The following is a 20,422-nucleotide window of genomic DNA, read 5'->3' as shown; positions in this document are numbered from 1 at the left end:
CTAGCGAGCTCTGCCAGTGTGCTTTTTTGGTGGTGCTGTTGTACACAGCATTCCGGATTGCCTCTAGTGGTATGGCGGTATGTAAAAAATGCATACCGGTTATAACTTCCCCTCCGATGTACCAAGTAAACAGGTATACTGCTCAACACTAAATACACTGGAAGGATTTCTATTTGTGTGTTCATTGCTGAAAAAATTTAATTACCTTTCTTGAGAAGCCATCAACACCTCCAAAAATTACAAGGCCATATCTGTTCAGGAAAAAAATACCATCAGTTTAAATTAGTATCTGGCTACATTTCTTTGCATTCACTTGTTGATGCACAAGAAGAGTTGGACAGATAATTTGTAAACATTGTTTTAGTGCATTTCCTACATTTACCCAAAGGTAGAGCGACATAACATGTAAAAAAATTATTGCATACCTGATAAGCTTATGATTTGTGTCGATATGTACCAAGTGCAGAGGACCCTGAACAGAATATGTTCTTCTTGAAACACATCCCATCCTAGTCATTCTTGAGAGTACACCAACAGAGTCCACACGATGCATAGAGGAAGACACTGTACACGGTGGCCCATGGCCTGCAGAATTCCCTTCATCATTCGGTATCCTACATGTGGTGTCCTGGCCTTCACCGACCTCACCAAACTGTCCAGCTGTTCATCAGTTAGGTTACTATACCGCTGCTTTATAGAAAGGTCCTGCTCACGCATGCGTCTTTTCACGGTCATCTCAGATACACCCAGATGTTTTGCAATGCATGACACTGGTAGCTGTAGTTCTAAGAGGCCTTTTAGTTGTTCAGCAGATACAAGATATTTAGGACGGCCCATCTCCCCTTGAAACACTGATACGTGACTGGGTGTTGGATAATCCCTTTCCTCTTCGTTAACAAGTGCCGACAGCTCAGTCAAAGCACTGATAACATCCTGTGGCATCTCCATCTGGCTCGACAATGATCTAAAAATGATCATCTCCTGCTTCACTACAAACTGCAAATAGTCAACATCTAGGGGCAGTCTTTGTGTGGCCTGAGAAACTTTAGTCAGTAGTCTCTGAAGAAAATCCCTTTTCAGTTGTTCCTATAAAAAGCAAAAACATCCCTTTACTTTGACACTGACTGAATTAAATCATTAAGTGGATATCTATGGACATATCCAAAGAGCTCTCTAAATCTTTAGAAATAAGGGTGTATATTTATAAGAACTCAGACCCATTAGAAATTAGACATTCCACCGTCTGAAAAATACATTTCCAACTAAAATTCAATCACCACAATATGGCCTAACCAAATGACCTTTAAATGAAAATGTAAAATAAAACTGCAATAAATCTAAAACCTGGCCATATCTTGCTCTACAGTAGACTGGCTCTGTTCCTGCCTTCTTCCTTGCTCTTGCTGTCCATGAGAGAGGTTCTGCGTGAGCACATTTATGAGGCTCTGCGCAGCTGCAGCCACTGTCGAATTATAGTCGACTTTCTGGCAAAAACACAGATGTTCACGAAGACAAATAGCTAAGACCATACACTTACAATACAGAACAGTGAGCTGAACCCGACTGACGAGTAAAATTTACCCCAACTAGTTAGCTATGTAGCTACTAGCATAGGCTAATGCTAGGCTAATGCTAGATAACGCTAGCCCTGAATTTAATTCGCAACTTTCCCCGCCACAAGACTCCTTTTCCCTTAATACATATCGCTATTTCACATACACGACTTTAACTTAGCATTTTTCTAGAGTACCAGCTCAATATAACTAAAGTTACCTAATATATCTTACCTGTGTGCTGGAGCCAGCAGGCTGTCCAGGAGGAGCGGACGCCATCGCGCGAGGGAGAACGTACAGACATATATAATCCACGCAGGCACATTGACAGGGTCCTCCGGAGTAGGTCCTCAACCGTATACCACGCCCCTTTCCTATGATACCACGCCCCTTTCCTATGATACCACGCCCACACGCAAAATCAGGGCCAAAAGTCTGAAACCTGAAAACTGAGATCTGAAAGTAAAAGAAAAAGATTTGAACCCTGAAAAAAAAATCGAAACTGTGAAAAAAAAAAACTGCACCTGAAAAATAGAAGATCTCAAATATCAAAATACACAAAAAAGTGAAAATTTAAAAAACTAAAATTGTTTAAAACTATTTTCGAATTGAATCAAAATTATATACAAGCTGAAAAATTATTTAATACACTTATATTTATTTCGAATATATTTTTGTATTTTTCAAAGTTCAAGCTTAATACTTAAACTTTCAGTTTCAATTTTTTTTTTCAAATTGACAAAACTTTTGTCCCTGATTTGGCTCCATGTGAATAGCTCTATTAGATTAATGTTATAATCCATATTATGGCAAGAACCTCTTAACTAAATAAAGAAAAAAATACTTTAGAACTTTGTATCCTCAAGTGCAGTCGCAAATATAATAAAAAAATATGATGGAACTGGCTCTCATCAGGATCATCCAAATAAAGGAAAGCCAAGAGTTCCTTCTGTTGTACAGGATAAGTTCATCAAAGTTACCAGCCATGCAAAAAAACACAAGTTAAGAGTATTTTGATTTATTTAATATTTTTTAAAGTTACTACATCATTCATTATGTGTTCCTTCATAGTCCGGATCACTCCACTATTCATTTACAATGTAGGAGAAAATAAATAAATAAATAAATGCATTGAATTAGAAGGTGTGTCCTAACTTTTGACTGGTACTGTATATTCCACCTCTTGTCAGGTGGCATGTAAAGATAGACTAATTATTTATGAATTAATTATTAATTAACACTAATCATAACAACATTTTAACTAATGGATCAATTTACTTTTTTTATTAAATATAACATCCTTGAGCATTAATATTTAGTAATGTTTACTCATGTCTTAAATAGTGTAAATAATTATAAGTAATAATTAAAAAAGGGTTAAACATTACTTAACTACTTTAAAATGTTTATTGCTTTCATAAGTACAGTTATTTTAAAGTGTCACCAATATTTAAAGTGTGTAAATCAGGTGTAGAGATCAGCAGTATGTAAACTCTCTTAAATCTGTCCTTCTTTGTGTTGTGTCGCAGAGTTTTATGGACCTGCATTAAATAAAGGCTCAGTGTTGACAGTTCAGCCCAGTGCTGCAAAATGAGTGATGAAATAGTGACACCTAGAGGCCAACTCATGTTCACACAGTCTATTCAGAATAACTGCTTTGAAACAGCAGTTTTATGGATGAATACTAGAGCATCACAAACAAATTACATACTTTAAATACATTTAATATTTATTCAGTAATTCAGTTTAAAATGTTAAATTTATATATTATATAGATGTATTACACACATATTGATCTATTTTAAGTGTGTATTTATTTTATTGTTAATGATTAGAGTTTACAGCCAATGAAAACTCAAAAATCAGTGTCTCAGAAAATTAGAATATTATATAAGACCAATTGGTACTTTTGGCTGTGTGGGCAGTGTGCCAAGTCCTGCTGGAAAATGAAATCTGCATCTCTATAAAAGTTGTCAGCAGAGGGAAACACAAAGTGCTGTAAGATTTTCCAGGAAAACACTGCACTGATTTAATTAATATATTCATTTTTAGTATGCTTAATGTGTATAACTCACTTACAATACGTATTTTAAGCTGAGCTAAATGTCTCAGCCATGTGGGTCAGCCAGACATCTTATTTTTATTATTTAATTATTTTTATAATTATTTTCAAGAAGACTGAAACCTAAAATGTATCAAATTTAATAGCATGTAATTTCTTAAACAAATGGATAAATGATTAACCAAACAGAATTTGAATGAACTAATATTCACATTAAAAAATCAATAAACCAGGGGACAACGCTCATTCCTGTTACTGAAACTCACTCCTGTTACTTTTTTCGTTTTGAGTAACAGGACTGAAAGTATCAGGAGTTTTTAGCATAGAATTAGAAAAACCAATTTTTTTAAAATAAGCCAATAAGATCTAAGAATTCTTTTAGGTAACAGGACTGAGTGTTGAGACTGATCTCCTCAGTCTCAGAGTTACAATAAGATCAAATATACAGAAAAACTAATGAAGGAACTTAATTTTGGTCTTCCCATGATCTTCAGAATAAACAGCTGATGTCACTTCCTGTTGTAGATGTGATTTGTAGAACGTTCCAGATGTTTCAGATAGGGTAATGTGTTACGGTAACAGGAATGAGTGAAAATGCAGGGACACAACTAAAATGTGTTTTAACTTAAATATTATTTTTTTATTATGAAAAAAATATTTTCAAAGCATAGATGAGATTTGGAGTCACACAACAATGCAAAAAAATACATCTCTGAATGATTTTAATAATTATATTTTATGATAATGTTTTCCAAGTAGTTTTTATTAATATTTTTAATTACATATCTTACTATTACAATTAGATCAATGTACAAAACACTATGCTTAATAATATTAATAAGTGTATTTTAAAGTTCTTTTGTGTGTACATTTATTTTTTATATATTTATATTATTTATGCATATAATATATTTTAATAGTTACAGGGTTCTCTGTGTTTCTGTGTGTTTTTCTAGTTATTTTTCTGATGAAAGTGTGAATGTGCTGGAGTGCAGTAACACAATCTGTTCCAGCTCTGCTTTACTACAGACACAGACTTTTAAAGGAATTTACATTTTTCTAAATCAATTTCTAAAGTTCAGTGTATTTTTATTGTTAACCAATTAATTGTTTGCTAAAAATCCCCCCTCTTTTTTAAACAATATATGCTTTTTTACATATATTTCTTTCTGATTCTATCTTAGTTTTCAGTTCATTTGTTTTTGTTAAAGACTCTGGTAGTTTACTGCAAACTCTTGTTCACTGGATATTGTACCATATACAGTTATTAACTGGACATAAAGCATAAAATGGAGGTGTTTTAAACTTTTGACTGGCAATGTATATATATATATATATATATATATAGGATATATATATCCTACAGATTTCTTTTGTTGTGATATTTTTCTGATTATTAAACAAACTTTAATATCAGACAAAGATAAGTGAGTAAATATGAAAAGCACTTTTAAATTAATATTTTATTTATTAATGGAAAAACTATCCAAACCAACCAAGACCTTTGTTAAAAGTGTTTGCCCCCTAAACCTTTTAACTTTGCTTTGCCACCCTTTCCAGATATAAACATCTCTGAACAAAAATAAGAGACCACTTCAAAACAATCAGTTTCTCTGATTTTACTATTTATAGGTTTATGTTTGAGTAAAATGAACATTGTTGTTTTATTCTATAAACTACAGACAACATTTCTCCCAAATTCCAAATAAAAATATTCTCATTTAGAGCATTTATTTACAGAAAATGAGAAATGGTCAAATTTATGAAAAAGGTATAAAAAAATCTGTGGTATTGTACTAGTTATTCATTCTGAATGAATATGAACTTGTTTTCTTTGCATTATTTGAGGTCTGAAAGCTCTGCATCTTTTAAAATATTTTAGTTAATATAATAGTTAAAATATTTTTATTTGTAATTTGGGAGAAATGTTGTCTGTAGTTTATAGAATAAAACAACAATGTTCATTTAACTCAAACATAAACCTATAAATAGTAAAATCAGAGATACTGATCATTTTAAAATGTCTCTCTTTCCAAAGCTGTATTTACAGTTAAAATGGTTTAGGTGAACAATACTACAAAAGGGTTTCGTGTGTACCAAAAAGACATTTTACATTAAAAATGTTCAGTTTCCTTTTGTGGAAACACTGACCATGATTAAAATTGTTTAAATATATTTTTGTAGATGTTTATACAAATGTAGGAGACTTTCGGAAGGTCCACCCCATGCATCCATTCTCACTATCATACAAAAACCACACCTCTGACACTCTGTAAGGTTAAAAAGCACCTTTACTGCTCTTCATTCATCATGTATAAAACATCTCCACACTTCCACAGAGGAACAGTAAGCGTGCACGCTGTGAGTGTTTGGACGCAGTGTTCGGGACTGGGCGGAGTCGGGGTCTCTGAGTGAACACACTGAAGCTCAGAGTTCCTCTCCTGCCCCATCAGACCCAGCTCAGCTGCTGCAGGGCCTTTACTGAGGGGTCTTCACACGGCCCCTGACACCGGTCCCCACACACTCACAGAGCTGAAGAGACAGTGGAGTCATTGAGGTCCATCCCAAGTGATGTGTATACAATGTAATGTATCAAAAGTATCAAAGGAAAATGTTGTTGCTGTCACAAAAACCTTGTATCTCAAAGATGTCAGCTTTACACCAGAAAAATCTATGGAATATTCAATTGTCAGATTAATTCTTGTTTCTCTGCCTAATTTATCCATTATCTTCCTTTCAAACTGTTCTTCAGTGGTCAAGAACCCACATGACCACGACAAAGCAGGGATTTCTGTTATTGCAGCAGTGCTGCTGGAGTTCTTAAACATCACCAACAACAGCGTCCTGTGGGTAGCTTTTCAGGGGTAAAATCCTCTGGGCATCGTCCTGCGACCACTGATGAAAGACTAAAGGATGACCAATACAATCAACACAATCCAACAGATTCAGAGCTTCTGTCTCAGACTTTCCATATACAAGGTGGAACAGCTGTAGAAAGGAGTGTCTAATAGAGTTGACAGTGAGTGTATACACTGTTTAAAAACTCCAGCAGCACTGCTGTGTCTGATCCAACAGGCCTGTTGCAACAAGGCAAGCAAACCAATCAATCAATCTAACTGTGGGAGCGCCCCTTTAAATGATTTAATCATGAAGCAAAGTTATCCTTCAGTAACGCAGGAGAGAAAGGAAGAAAAAACAAACAAACAAGACAGCGGTAGGTGATGATTTACATTGGTTATATTAGATGTGTCTTGTATAAATGCTTAAATGCCTTGAAACAGCTCCGTGATCCACCGAGAACAACACACACTAACACACCGCCAGCATTCCAGTGTCACTGCAGTGCTGAGAATGACCCACCACCCAATGATCCTGACCACTGAAGAACAGGGTGAACGGAGGATAATAAAGCATGCAGAGAAACAGAAGAAGACTAAAAAGTGTTCTATCTAAAGAAAGGAGGAAGTCCCTGAGTCCAGCCCTGTCTGTCTATACCCACTTAAAAATAAAGGTTCCATTATTTTTTTGGGTCCCAGAAGAGGAATTTCCAATTCCTTACCATCCTTTAAAATGCATGAAACACAGTCATCCGTGATATCTCTGTCCCAGCACCTAAATGGTAGTCGCAGTATATGTGGGGCTTTTTCACAGTGACATCAGATGGTTAGTCAGTGATCAAACCAACAGCCACTTATCTTGCAGATAACTAAAAAAGTGAATAATAATAATAAAGAAACTGTAACTTTTTTCGTACATCGAACATTTTATGAATGAACCTCCTGCTTGGTGTGATTTTTTTAATGTATTCTTTCTATTTGGGATTAGTAGGACTTTACAAGTATAAAAACTAAACCTTGTCTTTGAACATAAGGTCACTTTGCAAAAAAACAATGTCCTTATATGGGGACAGCAGTTTATTTTAACATATATTATAACAATGATCTTTGCCTTATAGGACCCAATTAGTGTAAAAACAATTGTTGTGACGATTGTTACCTGGCACATTATTCTATCTGGACTGGCTATTTAAACGTTTGATTTAGATTGCCACTCAATTGAGCGTAATGCAGTCATGTGACCACTAGAGTCCAAAGGGTTCAATGTTTTAAAAAAAATCAGTATAATGGTGGAGAAAAGCAGTAATGTGATGTCCCCATATGAGGACACCGGATCTCAAGAGGTTTATAAAGAAAATGTAAGGGTGTGATAATGTTGTGAAATGTTTCCAGTGTTGATTTAACACTGACAGTTTTCAATTTTGACACTAACAGCATTAAATTAATATAATCTGTGTAAATCTACTGTGTATGTGTCAAGTTGACAACAAGCAGATTTTTTATCTCTTATTTGGAAGATTTTGGGTCAAAACATTATGAACTCAGGGATTTGATTCAGGTCAGCTGCTTCAAACATTCGAAAATTGGGAAAAAACAATTTACATGACATAATTAAATGTTTTCTGGGACAATCTGGCATTTTCATTTGGATAAAGACTTTGAAGCAATGCGTTGAAGTACTGTGCTTTCTTCTAAATGAGCTCTTTTCTTTTCTTTATTAAAGGCTTACGAATATCTTACGTAATGTAGTATAAGTGTAGTATATGGAGTATTGGTTTGTAGGTATCTATATTGTCTTTTATATTTTGATCTTAAGGTATCTTCTGTAGCCTTTAGAACATAGCTTATGTAAATTTCTATGTAAAAAGCTAGAAGGCCCTATTTTACCGATCTATAGTGAGACGTCAATTGTGCATCACGCATCTGGATTTAAGGCATGTCGGTGTGTCTTTGGTATCATGAGGGTGAAAAAAATAAGCCTTACATGGCTCGATATGCTCAAAAGGCATGTGCTAATTCTTTTAATTAATCATGGTTGGGTTTTGGCTGTATCACAAAATAAACCAATTAGTATATCACTTGCCATTCCCTTTAAGAGCCAGGTGTGCTCTGACTTTGGCGTGTTGGTATCTTAACAGCGCAGTGCTTTTATGTGTCACTGACCTGCACATTCACGTAGAATTCAAAAATTCTAAAATTTGCCTCTAAATTATTTAAATGTTAATGTAAAAGAGGTTTGAAAAACTCTTTATGGTTTCCTACCAACTAACAGTCTTCTCAGAACCATGCATCCAAACACTACTCAGAAACCTTTATTTTTAAGCGTGGTCAGATCTGAAATGAAGAGCTGGTTGGTTCAGACCCACAGGTTGAGTTCTACTTACGTTTCAGTTCGCCATGATATCTACAGGACTACAAACAAGGCCTAAGGGATGGACAACTGTAGCTGCTGATCTGTGCTCAGTTTGTTCTGATGTGCTGATGATTATTAACCCTTCAGAGTGGTATTTAGCAAATCCGAGGTTGGTCTGATGTTGATGCATCAACAGGATGGATGGTTCCTCTCTAAAGGAGTGCTGCTATATCTTTCTCCACCTCTTCAAATGGACAGTGTAGATCATATCTACCAAAAGAAATTAAGAAAAGGGTGGGCTTATAATTCATTTAAAATGCATAGATATAAAACATAAGTTTATCATCCTTAATTACTATTAATAAATTTAAAAAAAGTAGAGGTGCTAAACTTTTTTATTTGATGCCAAGTGAATGCAGACGTTTTAAATGACAGCATATTCTGTAAATCTGTGTTTATTACTGGAGTGATTTATACCCTTGTAGTCCACACTTGGCATTAGGCATGGTTCCAATAGGTTTATGTTTATGTGCCTCAGAAAGTGCTATTTTTGGGCAGTATTAGGCAAGCTGTGTCTGTGCATTTGTACATCTGTGTCAGCAATGGGTGTGACTTATAGTTAGCTGAAAGAATTCATCAGAAGGGGTGTTCACAAATACTTGGAAATACAATGTATGTTAGATCTATGGGCTCTGCAAAACATGTGTTGAGTACGCATACTGATCCTAAATATTGGTGTTACTCACGCGTTCGTTTACTCTGGGAAAAAGAAAAAACTGAGGCTGGATATCTGGAGGTGCATCTCCAAATGTATTTGTACAGAGACATCTGGGGACCACTTCCACTTACGAGGAGTTAAAAAGAAATAGTCTGCAGAGTATTTTACAGACACACGCATTTATAGACAAACCCCACAGAGAAAAGCACCCTGGACAGTTCCACAAAAACTGGTTCTGGCTGGTCTTGATCAGAAGTTGTCTGTGTCAATTTGTTTCATTCTTACGCATACAGTAGTACGCAGTCCTCTTGCCTAACTATACTTTTGGGGCCTAGGTGCTAACGGACAGATCTTGCAAGTAAAGTTAAATCAGAGAAGTATTTTAGAGAACTGTCTCAGCTGCTCTCCTCCGCTCTGCTGGTAACATGTCAACACCTTCCCTTTAGCTGGCCTCTAGGTCAGTGGGGCAAGCCATGTTGCCTACCATAGTATCACACCTTTATTCATAATGCATTTAATTATACTTAATTAACTTGATTAGTATTTGGATTATAGTAATGCAGTGGATTATACTTCATTAGCTTGATTAGTATTAATTATAGTAAAGTTATTGATTATAGTAACATTTTTAAAGCATATTTTCCACACATGTTTATAAAGTTCTTTGCACAAAGTCACTCTTACATGAAGAGATCTAACATGCTCTTTTCACGCTCTACCAGGTTCAGCTTCTTTTAAAACAAGCCATTTAGGGGCTCTGTCACTTTTATGCAAATAAGCTGTTGCTGGCCATGCCATGTATATGCATATGGTTTACCACATAAACAAGCTAGTTCATGCCTCAATGTGATAGAAGAACAAAACTCTTCATCTGCTGACTTGCCAAGGACCCACCCTGACTTGTCACAGATCCCTCCCTCAGACAAAGTCTGCTGGCTAATCCTGCTGTGTACTGTCTGAGGGGTTGACTAGTGACGGGTAGAGCCATGTTGGTTCTATGCAGGTTTCCTTATTGTGACATCACAATAAGGGAACCATCCAAACAGCTAATAGAAGCATGACAACAAACTCTTTCAGCTGATTCACAGATGGGTTTTTTTCATGCTTGGAGTGTTTATAGTGGCAGTAGTTCATTTAATTGAATAAATGCATTTGAATTTGAATTGGTTCCACCCTACAGAACGTTGAATTTGAATTCAGAGAAAATTGAATTTGAATTATTGAAGTATATTCTTATTACATATCAGTGAGAATATGATCCTTTTTACATACATTTAATTTCTTCCTAATTGAAGCACAGACACAAACATTACAAAAAAACATCCCAATGAAATGATATTACAATTGTAATAGTTATTACGATTTTTAGTGTTTTATGAAATGTATGTTTTAATGTTGTATATGTAACATATACTGTAAGGCTTCTTTATTAAATACGCTTTAAGTATGTATGAGGATTTTTTTAAATTGCAATTTTGAATTTAAATCGCAATTCTGATTCCTTTTTCCTGTTCAAATTCAAATTAAAAAATGTATTTGTAATTTAGGGGTCATTCTCAATTCAGTTCTGAATTTTGAACAACCCTAGCATTTTAAGCACTAGGTGTGAACGACTGTTTGTTTATGAGTAATTTGTGATCAGATCACCCTGTATGTGTGTTAATGCCAGGTGTAAACAGGGCTTTAAAATAGCCGAATGCATTTGTTAGAAGATTTGTATACAAACATTCAGACTTGCAGTGTAGTTCCAAGAAGCGAATCAGGCCACAGAATAACAGAATCTGCTATAAATGTAACTCTGCAGTTTGTAAACACACATTACATACCGTCTGTACGGCTTCCCATCTGCAGTGATGAGGAACTTCTCGAAATTCCATCGGATGTCGCTGTCTTTGATTGGAGACCAGTAAAGCTTCTTGATTTCTCCAATGAGGGGATTGTTGGAAGGCAGACACTCCTGTCACACATCAGAGGTGAAGAGTACTGCATTTTTTAAGGGGTTTTGTGTGGAATTATAGGTTACAGTGTAGCTCATATGGATGAGCACAGTTTAGTGTTTGAAACACCTTGTTTAGTAAATAACAGTTAATAATAACTTCCTACAAACTTTATCCAATTTCTGTTCACAACAATGGAGATAACAAACTATTGGCATTAGGAAAGAAAGGATCCAAAAAAAAAACACCAAAATATCATTCAAATATCATAATGACTCATAATGAGGAGACCACACAGTAAAGGTAGGCCAATCAAATACATGAACTGTTCCTTTAAATTCCAGCAGGAACAAAACTCAGGACTGGAATTTGGATTCAAAGTTCTAAATTTTAGAACATGAACAGAACTGTGAGCACAGCTAACTGACATTAGACTTAAATATTTTGCATAAGTAACTGCTGTGACATTCAGCAAACATAGAGCAGCTCTCTGCAGCAGAGAAAAGGGTCTTACAGCCTTTAACACTGAGGCCAGGCAGCTTCATATACTAAAAGAGAACACATAAGGAACGATATGGGGTGATACCCAGTATGCAAATAAATGGGCGCAGGAGCCAATAGGAAAGGTGTTTTACTCATAAATGTTCACAACACAAACATAAGATACTAACTAAGCCTAAATGTTACCATATTTTACTCAAATGAATCACTGCTGTCAGTGTAACGCAAATAAATCAATCCACCTTAACTCAAAATATTTCTAAATCTTTTACAAATAATCTAATTGTGTATCTCAAATGATTATTTATTAGTTAGTTTGGTCTTATCAGGTTAATTTACAATAACTTCATTTATTCTATTTTCCAAGCTGAATATTGAAAACGGGTTTTGTTCCCCCAGAGAGATCTTGCCTCAAGTCCCACACGATAAACATGCTGGTGTATTATTATGCTAGTATATTAGTAGTGTGGCACATTGTCTTAAAGCTCCTTTCGAAGCCCAGAGGCAGGTAAAAAAGCATTTTATATAGAGGCGCTTTAAAATGACAATATTATTGTTTTTCACAATAATTTCTGGGACAATATATTGTGACAGGTAGTTGCAGCAGTGGTAAGGAAAAACTCCCTGTTGACTGTCTGGTTGACTGCATCGCTACAGTATTATAGGATATATAAACAAGTTACCATTTTCTTTATTTCAGTAAGTAAACGTGTCTTAGATGTGCAGTTTAGGTATATATATATATATATATACTAAACCACACATCCAAAATCTTCAAGACACTTCCATACAGAGTCTGATTCTAAAAAAAAAGTCACTTACCTTCAGATAGGAGAAGAGAGGTTCCTCAGTTATCCCATTGACTTCAATTTTACTGAAAATGGGGAACTTTGGGATGAACCCTCCACCTGGTCTCACACACCGCAGTACGTCCATGGTCTCATGGTTCTCCTCTGAGAAAGATGGAGAACAGTTACAGCAGCAAAGTTATGTAATAGTATCAACTGTGTGAATTATGTGCACCTTTTAATAGATGCCACAGTAGATGAAGCTAAAAAATATATATTTGTTTAACTGTAAGTGGTGTTATGTTATGGCTGAACAGTGTATGTAGCTCTAGAATTATAATTATTTTAATAAGGGATGCAGAGATACCATTTTTTTTTAACCGAGTACAAATCATCGCTGTTCAATGAAACACATGTACCGGATTTTTCAGACTATAATGTGCACCGGATTATATGGTGCACTATCAATAAACGCCTATTTTCTGGTTGATTTTCATACATAAGGTGCATTTATAAAGGGCATTATGCGACAATAGTAAAAAACAGGAGTGTCGCCATGTTTTCCATCTCATTCATCTGTAAAGCTAAGCTAAGTAAACAAGTCTGTTTTTTTTTAAAAAACATTTTCTTTTAAAGTCAAACAAGCTCTAAAATGTTAATTTAAGATGATTTCACTCCTGAAAACTGTTTATTTGGGTGAGTAAAGCGCTTCTGTTTATTTACAATAAGCTATTTCCAGATTTCCTCTAATGCTGCCCGACAGTACTACACTGGTAAGCCAGGGTGATATTAGATAGCGGTTCATCCTACGTAAACCATCCTGGTAAACACGCAGGCTATAGTCTGATATACTTGCCTCTGAACAAAAAAAAAGATCTAGCAGTTAGCGTGGTTAGTGGGTATTGCTAATGCTGCTCCAGCAGTGCTAGCCGGGGTTAGCAGCAGTCTCTAGCCTGAAAGTACTCACCTCTGAATGGAAAAAGAGCTAGCGCTTTGCAGCTAGTGCTAATACTGCTGGAGAACTAAACTGAAACTCCTGTATAACGCTGTACTTCAGCGGAGTGGCTTTACTGCTCTTTACAACTTGACTGGTAAAATTCATACATAAGATGCACTGGATTAAAAGGCACACTGAAGATTTTGGGTAATAATGAAAGGATTTTAAGTGCACCTTATGGTGCGAAACATACGGTACACATGTGAGACTACCAGCACTAATTGCTTGCACATCTACTCAGTACAGAGGCAAAGCGCGCACACGCCCAGAGAATCCACAGCCACTTCAAGGACACGGGTGACGCGCGGCGTATGTGGCAGGGCATCCAGGCAATCACCAACTACAGGACAATGCCACCGTCCTGTGAACGTGATGCCTCCCTCCCTGATGCCCTGAACAACTTTTATGCACGGTTTGAGGCACAAAACAACACGATGGCGAGAAAGACCACGCCCAAGCCGGACAAGCAGGTGTTGTGCCTGACTGCAGTGGATGTGAGGAACACTCTGCGCAGAGTCAACCCACGACAAGCTGCAGGACCAGACAACATCCCCGGCAGAGTGCTCAGGGAGTGCGCAGACCAGCTGACAGATGTTCTCACGGACATCTTCAACATCTCCCTGTGCAGCGCCACTGTCCCAACGTGCCTCAAGTCCACCACCATCGTCCCCATGCCGAAGAAGTCCACAGTGTCCTGCCTCAATGACTACCGTACCGTTGCACTTACATCCATCATCATGAAGTGCTTCGAGAGGCTAGTCATGAGGAACATCAAGACACAACTGCCCTCTTCACTGGACCCCCTGCAGTTTGCGTATCGTCCCAATCGCTCCACGGACGATGCCATCACTACCACCCTTCATCTCTCCCTCACCCACCTGGAGAAGAAGGACACTTACGTCAGAATGCTGTTTATAGACTTCAGTTCAGCATTCAACACCTTCATCCCACAGAACCTCATCAGGAAGCTAAGCTCGCTCGGCCTCAACACCCCCCTCTGCAACTGGATCCTGGACTTTCTGACGGGGAGACCCCAGTCAGTCTGGTTTGGGGGCAGCACCTCCAGCACCATCACACTGAACACGGGGGCCCCCCAGGGCAGTGTCCTGAGTCCTCTACTGTTCACCCTGCTGACTCATGACTGTGCTGCAAAACACAGTTCTAACAGCTTTATCAAGTTCGCCGATGATACAACCGTGCTGGGTCTCATCACCAAAGGCGACGAGTCAGCATACAGAGAGGAGGTGCAGCGGCTGACAGACTGGTGTACAGTCAACAACCTTCACCTGAATGTGGACAAGACAAAGGAAATGGTTGTTGACTTCAGGAGAGCACAACACACCCACTCTCCACTCAACATCGACGGGTCCTCTGTGGAGATTGTTAAGAGCACCAAGTTCCTTGGTGTCCACTTAGCAGATAACCTCACCTGGACCCTGAACACCAGCTCTACAGCCAAGAAAGCCCAGCAGCGTCTCTACTTCCTCCGGAAGCTGAGAAAGGCCCGTCTCCCTCCACCCATCCTCACACTCTTCTATAGAGGGACCATTGAGAGCATCCTGAGCAGCTGCATCACTGCCTGGTTTGGGACCTGCACCGTCTCTGACCGCAAGACCCTCCAGCGTATTGTGAGGACAGCTGAGAGGATCATCGGTGTCTCTCTCCCCTCCATCACGGACATTTACACCACCCGCAGCATCCGCAAAGCAACCAGCATTGTGAATGACCCCACTCATCCCTCACACGAACTGTTCTCCCTCCTGCCTTCGGGAAGAAGGTACCGCAGCATCCGGTCCAGCACGACCAGATTCTGCAACAGCTTCTACCCCCAAGCCATCAGACTCCTCAACTGCAGAGACTGAACTGATGGTTTTTCTGTACATGCACACACACTCTTACCCCACTTACCCCAGAAAATGGAAAGCACTAAAAACCCTACTACCTCACTGGACTCTATTGCACACTGTGTAATAGAGGTAATTACTACCTCACTGGTCTTTTTTGCACACTTTTTGCACACTACATAATTTGCACACTGTCTTGTTATTTATTATTCTTTGTCTGTATGGTGTTGTATTGTCTGTCTGCACTGTGTTTATGTGCACCATGGTCCCTGGAGGAACGTTGTTTCGTTTCACTGTGTACTCTGTATATAGCTGAAATGACAATAAAAACACTTTGACACTTTAAGTTTAGTCTTTTTAAAGGGAGTGATTATTTAAACAATAACTTATTTTGTATTGTGTCACTTTAACATTAAAAATGATTTTTTAAACAAATTAAATTCACAATATTTCTATTTATAAAAGCAGTAAAAATATTTTAGTGTGTAAAAGGAAAAGGCACATGCCTAAGCTAAACACTGTGATCTCCAATCCATCAGACAACACTGCATCAAAAACTGTCATTCAATAATAGCTGATAGAAGCACATGAACAAGGGCTTACTTCAGCAAACCTTTATCACACACTACACTACATTCACACATGTAAAAGTGTTGATCCTTACCAGGTGCCTGTAGTCCAAACTGATTACATGGGAATCCGAGAATGGTAAAATTCTGACCACCATACATATCCATCAGTGCATTCAGTCTCTGATACTGCAACCAAACACACAGAAAAAAAACAACCATTACACTATTTATATCCTTCCGCACTGAAACAAACACTGCTATTGTGATAAATGCCAATGCCACCTATAAAACAACACACACTGGGCCTAATATTATAGGCTACAGTTATACTTTTATTTATATATTCTACCAAATATCTACCAAACCAGCCATTGCTATGATGAGAACTATAAAAAAAATAGTACTTTGGAGATATTTTAATGAACACAGTGATGTAAAAACGCCACTTTTATAGCAATGTTTATAGCAATGTTTGTTTTAAGACTTGAACCCCCAAAATGTGAAAAAAATATAGTTTGGGAGGGTCAAGGCACTATAGGCCCGAATATTTTTAACAAGCCCACAATATAGAGTTTTTCAGTGCTGCTGCTCACTCAGTGTACTTTACACAATAGCGTTGTGGCACAAGTTATTTAACCCCAACTGGTGAAATGAGTTGCTTCTTATTTCTTAAACAACCATATTAAAAAGACACATCCCATGGTCATGGAAAAGATGTCAGTCTGTTTGAGAAGGGTCAAATCATTGGCAGGCATTAAGCAGAGAAAACATCTAAGGAGATTTCAGAAACTACCAAACCACCTTTCGAGGAAGAAAGTCCTGAATGATTCCTGAGTGATCGCCGATCACTTAAACGTTTGGTGAAATCAAATAAAAAAACAACAGTGACAAAACAACTCAGGGTTATGTTTAACAGTAACAGTAAGAGCATAGTCAAACGCACAATGTGAAGGGACATCACATGGATTTTTTTCTTCCCTGATGGCACAGACATATTCCAAGATCATACTGTCAGGATTGATGGTGCTGGATTTGTAAAAGAGTGGTTCAGGGAGCATGAGATCTTCATTTCCATACATGGATTGTTCACCACAAAATCTTTGGGATGTGCTGGAGAAGACTTAATTAATGCAACACTGGATTGAAATAAATCTTGTGACATCTTGCTTATTGAAACAATGCCACAGCAAATGTGTGCCGCAATCAAAGCTAATGGCAGTTCACTGAAATATTAGCGTGTGTGACCTTTTTTGGCCAGTAAAAATTATTGTAAATATATAAATAGTTCAGCAAATGTAATTTAAGATGTGAAGTTAATTGATAAAATGATAAGAAGTAGATTTATTTGATAAAACTAGTTGATTGGTTTGCTGTAGTTCAGTCACAGTCAGATATAGTTATTTTTAACACGCTAGTTAAAATATTAATAAGTTTAATTAAAGCAGTTTTCCTGTGCTATATGTTTTACACATAACAGATAAATAGTTAAAAACAGAGTGTTTGACAACAAAAGACACTGAAGCTGCGCCATCTATCTATCCACCGAGAAAAGTAAAATCCAAAAAAGGAAATATAAGAGTGAGTAGCACTAGCCTTCACATAAGTTTACATTTTCTGCACCAGCCCAAGCCAAGTTCCTACCGCTTAAAAAAATGGTCTATATAGTGAGCCCCTCCACTTGTCAGCAGCTGCAGCTCTGTGTGGATAAAATAAATGCTCTGCTCCACGATGGCCACAGACACGGTCTGTGCAGCAGGCAGGATAATGGAATCTTTTGGGGCAGAAATCAGAAAATACGGCCACCTACCACTTGTTTTTGTAGTAAAAAAGGTTTTACCACTCTACATACTAAAGAACTGTGGGGTTTTAATTGGGCTCTGGCTCATAATGACAGTTTATAGGGTGGCCAGAATGGAAACAACAAGTTGATGGTTGTGCTGTATTTAGTTTTAAATTGCAAAAAGAAAAACACACACACACACACACACACATATATATATATATATATATATATATATATATATATATATATATATATATATATATATATATATATTCCGGAGGGGCCTGGAAAAAGTTTGCATTAGGCTAATAGGACCATGAGTTGCAAAAGGTTGGGAACCCCTCTGCTTGGGAACCCCTCTGGTGTAAAGGATTTATCATTTATATACTGTAGACTTTACAGGAGGCAAGTGAAAGAATTGCAATAATTTTGTTCACTAAAGTGACTGTGATGTTTCTCTTTAATACACTGAAAATCAATGTACGAGTGTCATTGTATAATTCGTACCCTACAGATACCTACATAGAATTAAGCAATCAGTCAATGTGTGGACTTTGAGTTTCATTGTGCCAGTCACATTACATACATTTTTTTTCCTTTTTAAAAATAGCATATTTTTAAAGGTCACCTTCCGCGAAAATCCGATTTTTCTTGTTTTTTGTGGAATACAGTAGGTCTCTCCGAGTTGAATGTGTACACCTGCACATTAAACTGTTTTGCAGCCCCCATTGTCTGCAGGAGCTAAGCAAAGAAATCCCCCTCCCCCCTCCGAAAAACGGGTGAATTTTGAATTATCTTTCTGCCTACGTAGGCAGAAACTCACAGACCAGCCCACCTTGGCTCGAGAAACTCCCAGAGGCGGAGCTGAAGCGACGCAACATCACCGCTCATCAGTTAGGAGGTGGGAGGCAGTGAGCGGCAGAGCGGTGGAGGGGCGTCGCAGTGCTCCTAGCCAATCAGAGGAGAGATATTTGCATGCTGTTTGCATGTATGAATATTCATGAGCAAAGCTGGAATCCGGTCATTTTGGACACACCCCTAAAACAGTCCATTAAAAAAGAGCTATACAGAGACACCTGAGCACTTTTTTTTTACAAAAACGGCTCACATGTCATTCATTCATACTAGAGACCACAACTAGACATTTTAAAATGAAAGAAAAAACGACGGAAGGTGACCTTTAAGAAATTAAGTAACAGATCTAAAGGTAAACATATATCCAGTAAACAGAAATATTTTTTTTTTAAAATTCTGAACAAAGTAGATATACACACATAGATTTAGCCATTTAGCCAAGAACAAAGCTTGGTTCCAGATTTCTCCTGGATGCCCCCAGCCAGCACCCCAGTATTCAATTCCCTCAGCAGCTAATCTGATTTACTATAAGGCCCATTTATACTTCTCTTATTATATACAAGTATCTACCAAACCAGCTGTTGATAAGAGGAGAAACATATATAATACTACATGAGGATAACTTTTTTTTGTGTTTTAATAAACACAGTAATGTTTATTCACCTATGGGACTGATATGTAGATTTTCATTTGTTTGTCTTATACATATGTAAATTCTTTATTCAAATGTATAATGTTAGCATAATAAAAGAGTCTGCAATCTACAATCTCTATGTTTATTTTTTCCAACTACGTTACTAAACTCTTCATTCTAAACTGTTCTTTGGTCATCCTGCTTGAATTATAAACCCATATAAAATCAGATATTCTAAAATCTCTCGTAGCCTTGAATTATACTTAATCTACCAGATGTTATCCAATCAAATATTGGCTTCTAGAATTCTAAAGTCTTATAAATACTTATTATAAAGTGTGTGTGTAAAAGTGATTTAGCTGAAATCAAAAATTAAAGCCAAAGAATGGACCAAATCTGTATCCAGCTCTACTAAACACTCATGCACACATGTTTACCTCCTCAATAGTGGAGCCTCAGAAAGTAGCCACATTGACGATGATCAGCACTTTTCCCCTGTAGACTCCAAGAGAAACAGGCTTCCCATCCAGGGACTCCATAGTAAAGTCATAAATGGAATTCCCTGCCATCTTCCTGCCAGAGATCCACGGTACGAGCTGACAGTATGCGCTGGTAGATAGGTTTGTAGTAATCGTCTACAGGGTTGCGGTTTCAGCCTCATTCAGAGCTCTACAACCACATGGCTCAGCAATTGTGCTGCATGGCTACTTCTATTGTAACCCTGGCCTGCGGGTGAATTGGCTAGCTCATTTTTTGTTCTGTGTTTGCAAAGCTTTGCAGATCCTGACTGTATTGTGAGTGCTCTCATTCTGAATGGACAGGTAATTGGACAGAGTGTCCTTGCTACATTAATTAAATGTTTTTTTTTTTTTAATCATTTGTAAACAGTCACATACAATATTCTTGCCATTTTTGACATTTGCATCAGCTAAGTTTTAGATGAGAAAAAGACTATCTTAAATCTTTAATCCTAACCACCTCACCCTGA

General features: G+C 37.3%; 2 protein-coding genes across 4 annotated transcripts; both read right to left on the bottom strand.

The window, feature by feature from the left end:
• Positions 1 to 248: 248 nt before the first annotated feature.
• Positions 249 to 2,005, bottom strand: LOC125781285 (uncharacterized). 3 transcript variants are annotated; one of them, XR_007424495.1, is made up of 2 exons: positions 1,345 to 1,666; positions 249 to 1,086 (listed from the first exon to the last, which is right to left on the bottom strand). XR_007424495.1 is itself a non-coding variant. In XM_049464894.1 (2 exons), exons 1-2 carry the CDS (start codon positions 1,830 to 1,832, stop codon positions 514 to 516), a joined length of 618 nt encoding a protein of 205 aa, XP_049320851.1. In that variant the 5' UTR covers positions 1,833 to 2,005; the 3' UTR covers positions 249 to 513. The 3 variants fall into 3 exon arrangements, 1 of the variants encoding a protein (XP_049320851.1); XM_049464894.1 differs by lacking the exon at positions 1,345 to 1,666 and adding an exon at positions 1,788 to 2,005; XR_007424494.1 differs by lacking the exon at positions 249 to 1,086 and adding an exon at positions 1,788 to 2,005 and having other exon boundaries at positions 1,243 to 1,484.
• Positions 2,006 to 5,888: 3,883 nt separating this feature from the next.
• Positions 5,889 to 20,106, bottom strand: gpx9 (glutathione peroxidase 9). Its single transcript, XM_022666806.2, has 5 exons — positions 19,872 to 20,106; positions 16,255 to 16,348; positions 12,784 to 12,914; positions 11,350 to 11,480; positions 5,889 to 9,075 (listed from the first exon to the last, which is right to left on the bottom strand). Exons 2-5 carry the CDS (start codon positions 16,325 to 16,327, stop codon positions 9,018 to 9,020), a joined length of 393 nt encoding a protein of 130 aa, XP_022522527.1. The 5' UTR covers positions 16,328 to 16,348; positions 19,872 to 20,106; the 3' UTR covers positions 5,889 to 9,017.
• Between the last annotated feature and the right edge of the window lie 316 nt (positions 20,107 to 20,422).

This window comes from Astyanax mexicanus, chromosome 15 (genome assembly GCF_023375975.1).
Source record: "Astyanax mexicanus isolate ESR-SI-001 chromosome 15, AstMex3_surface, whole genome shotgun sequence".
Taxonomy (NCBI): domain Eukaryota; kingdom Metazoa; phylum Chordata; class Actinopteri; order Characiformes; family Acestrorhamphidae; genus Astyanax; species Astyanax mexicanus.
Note: the sequence above shows the minus strand (reverse complement) of the source record. Positions and strands in the feature narration are given on the sequence as shown.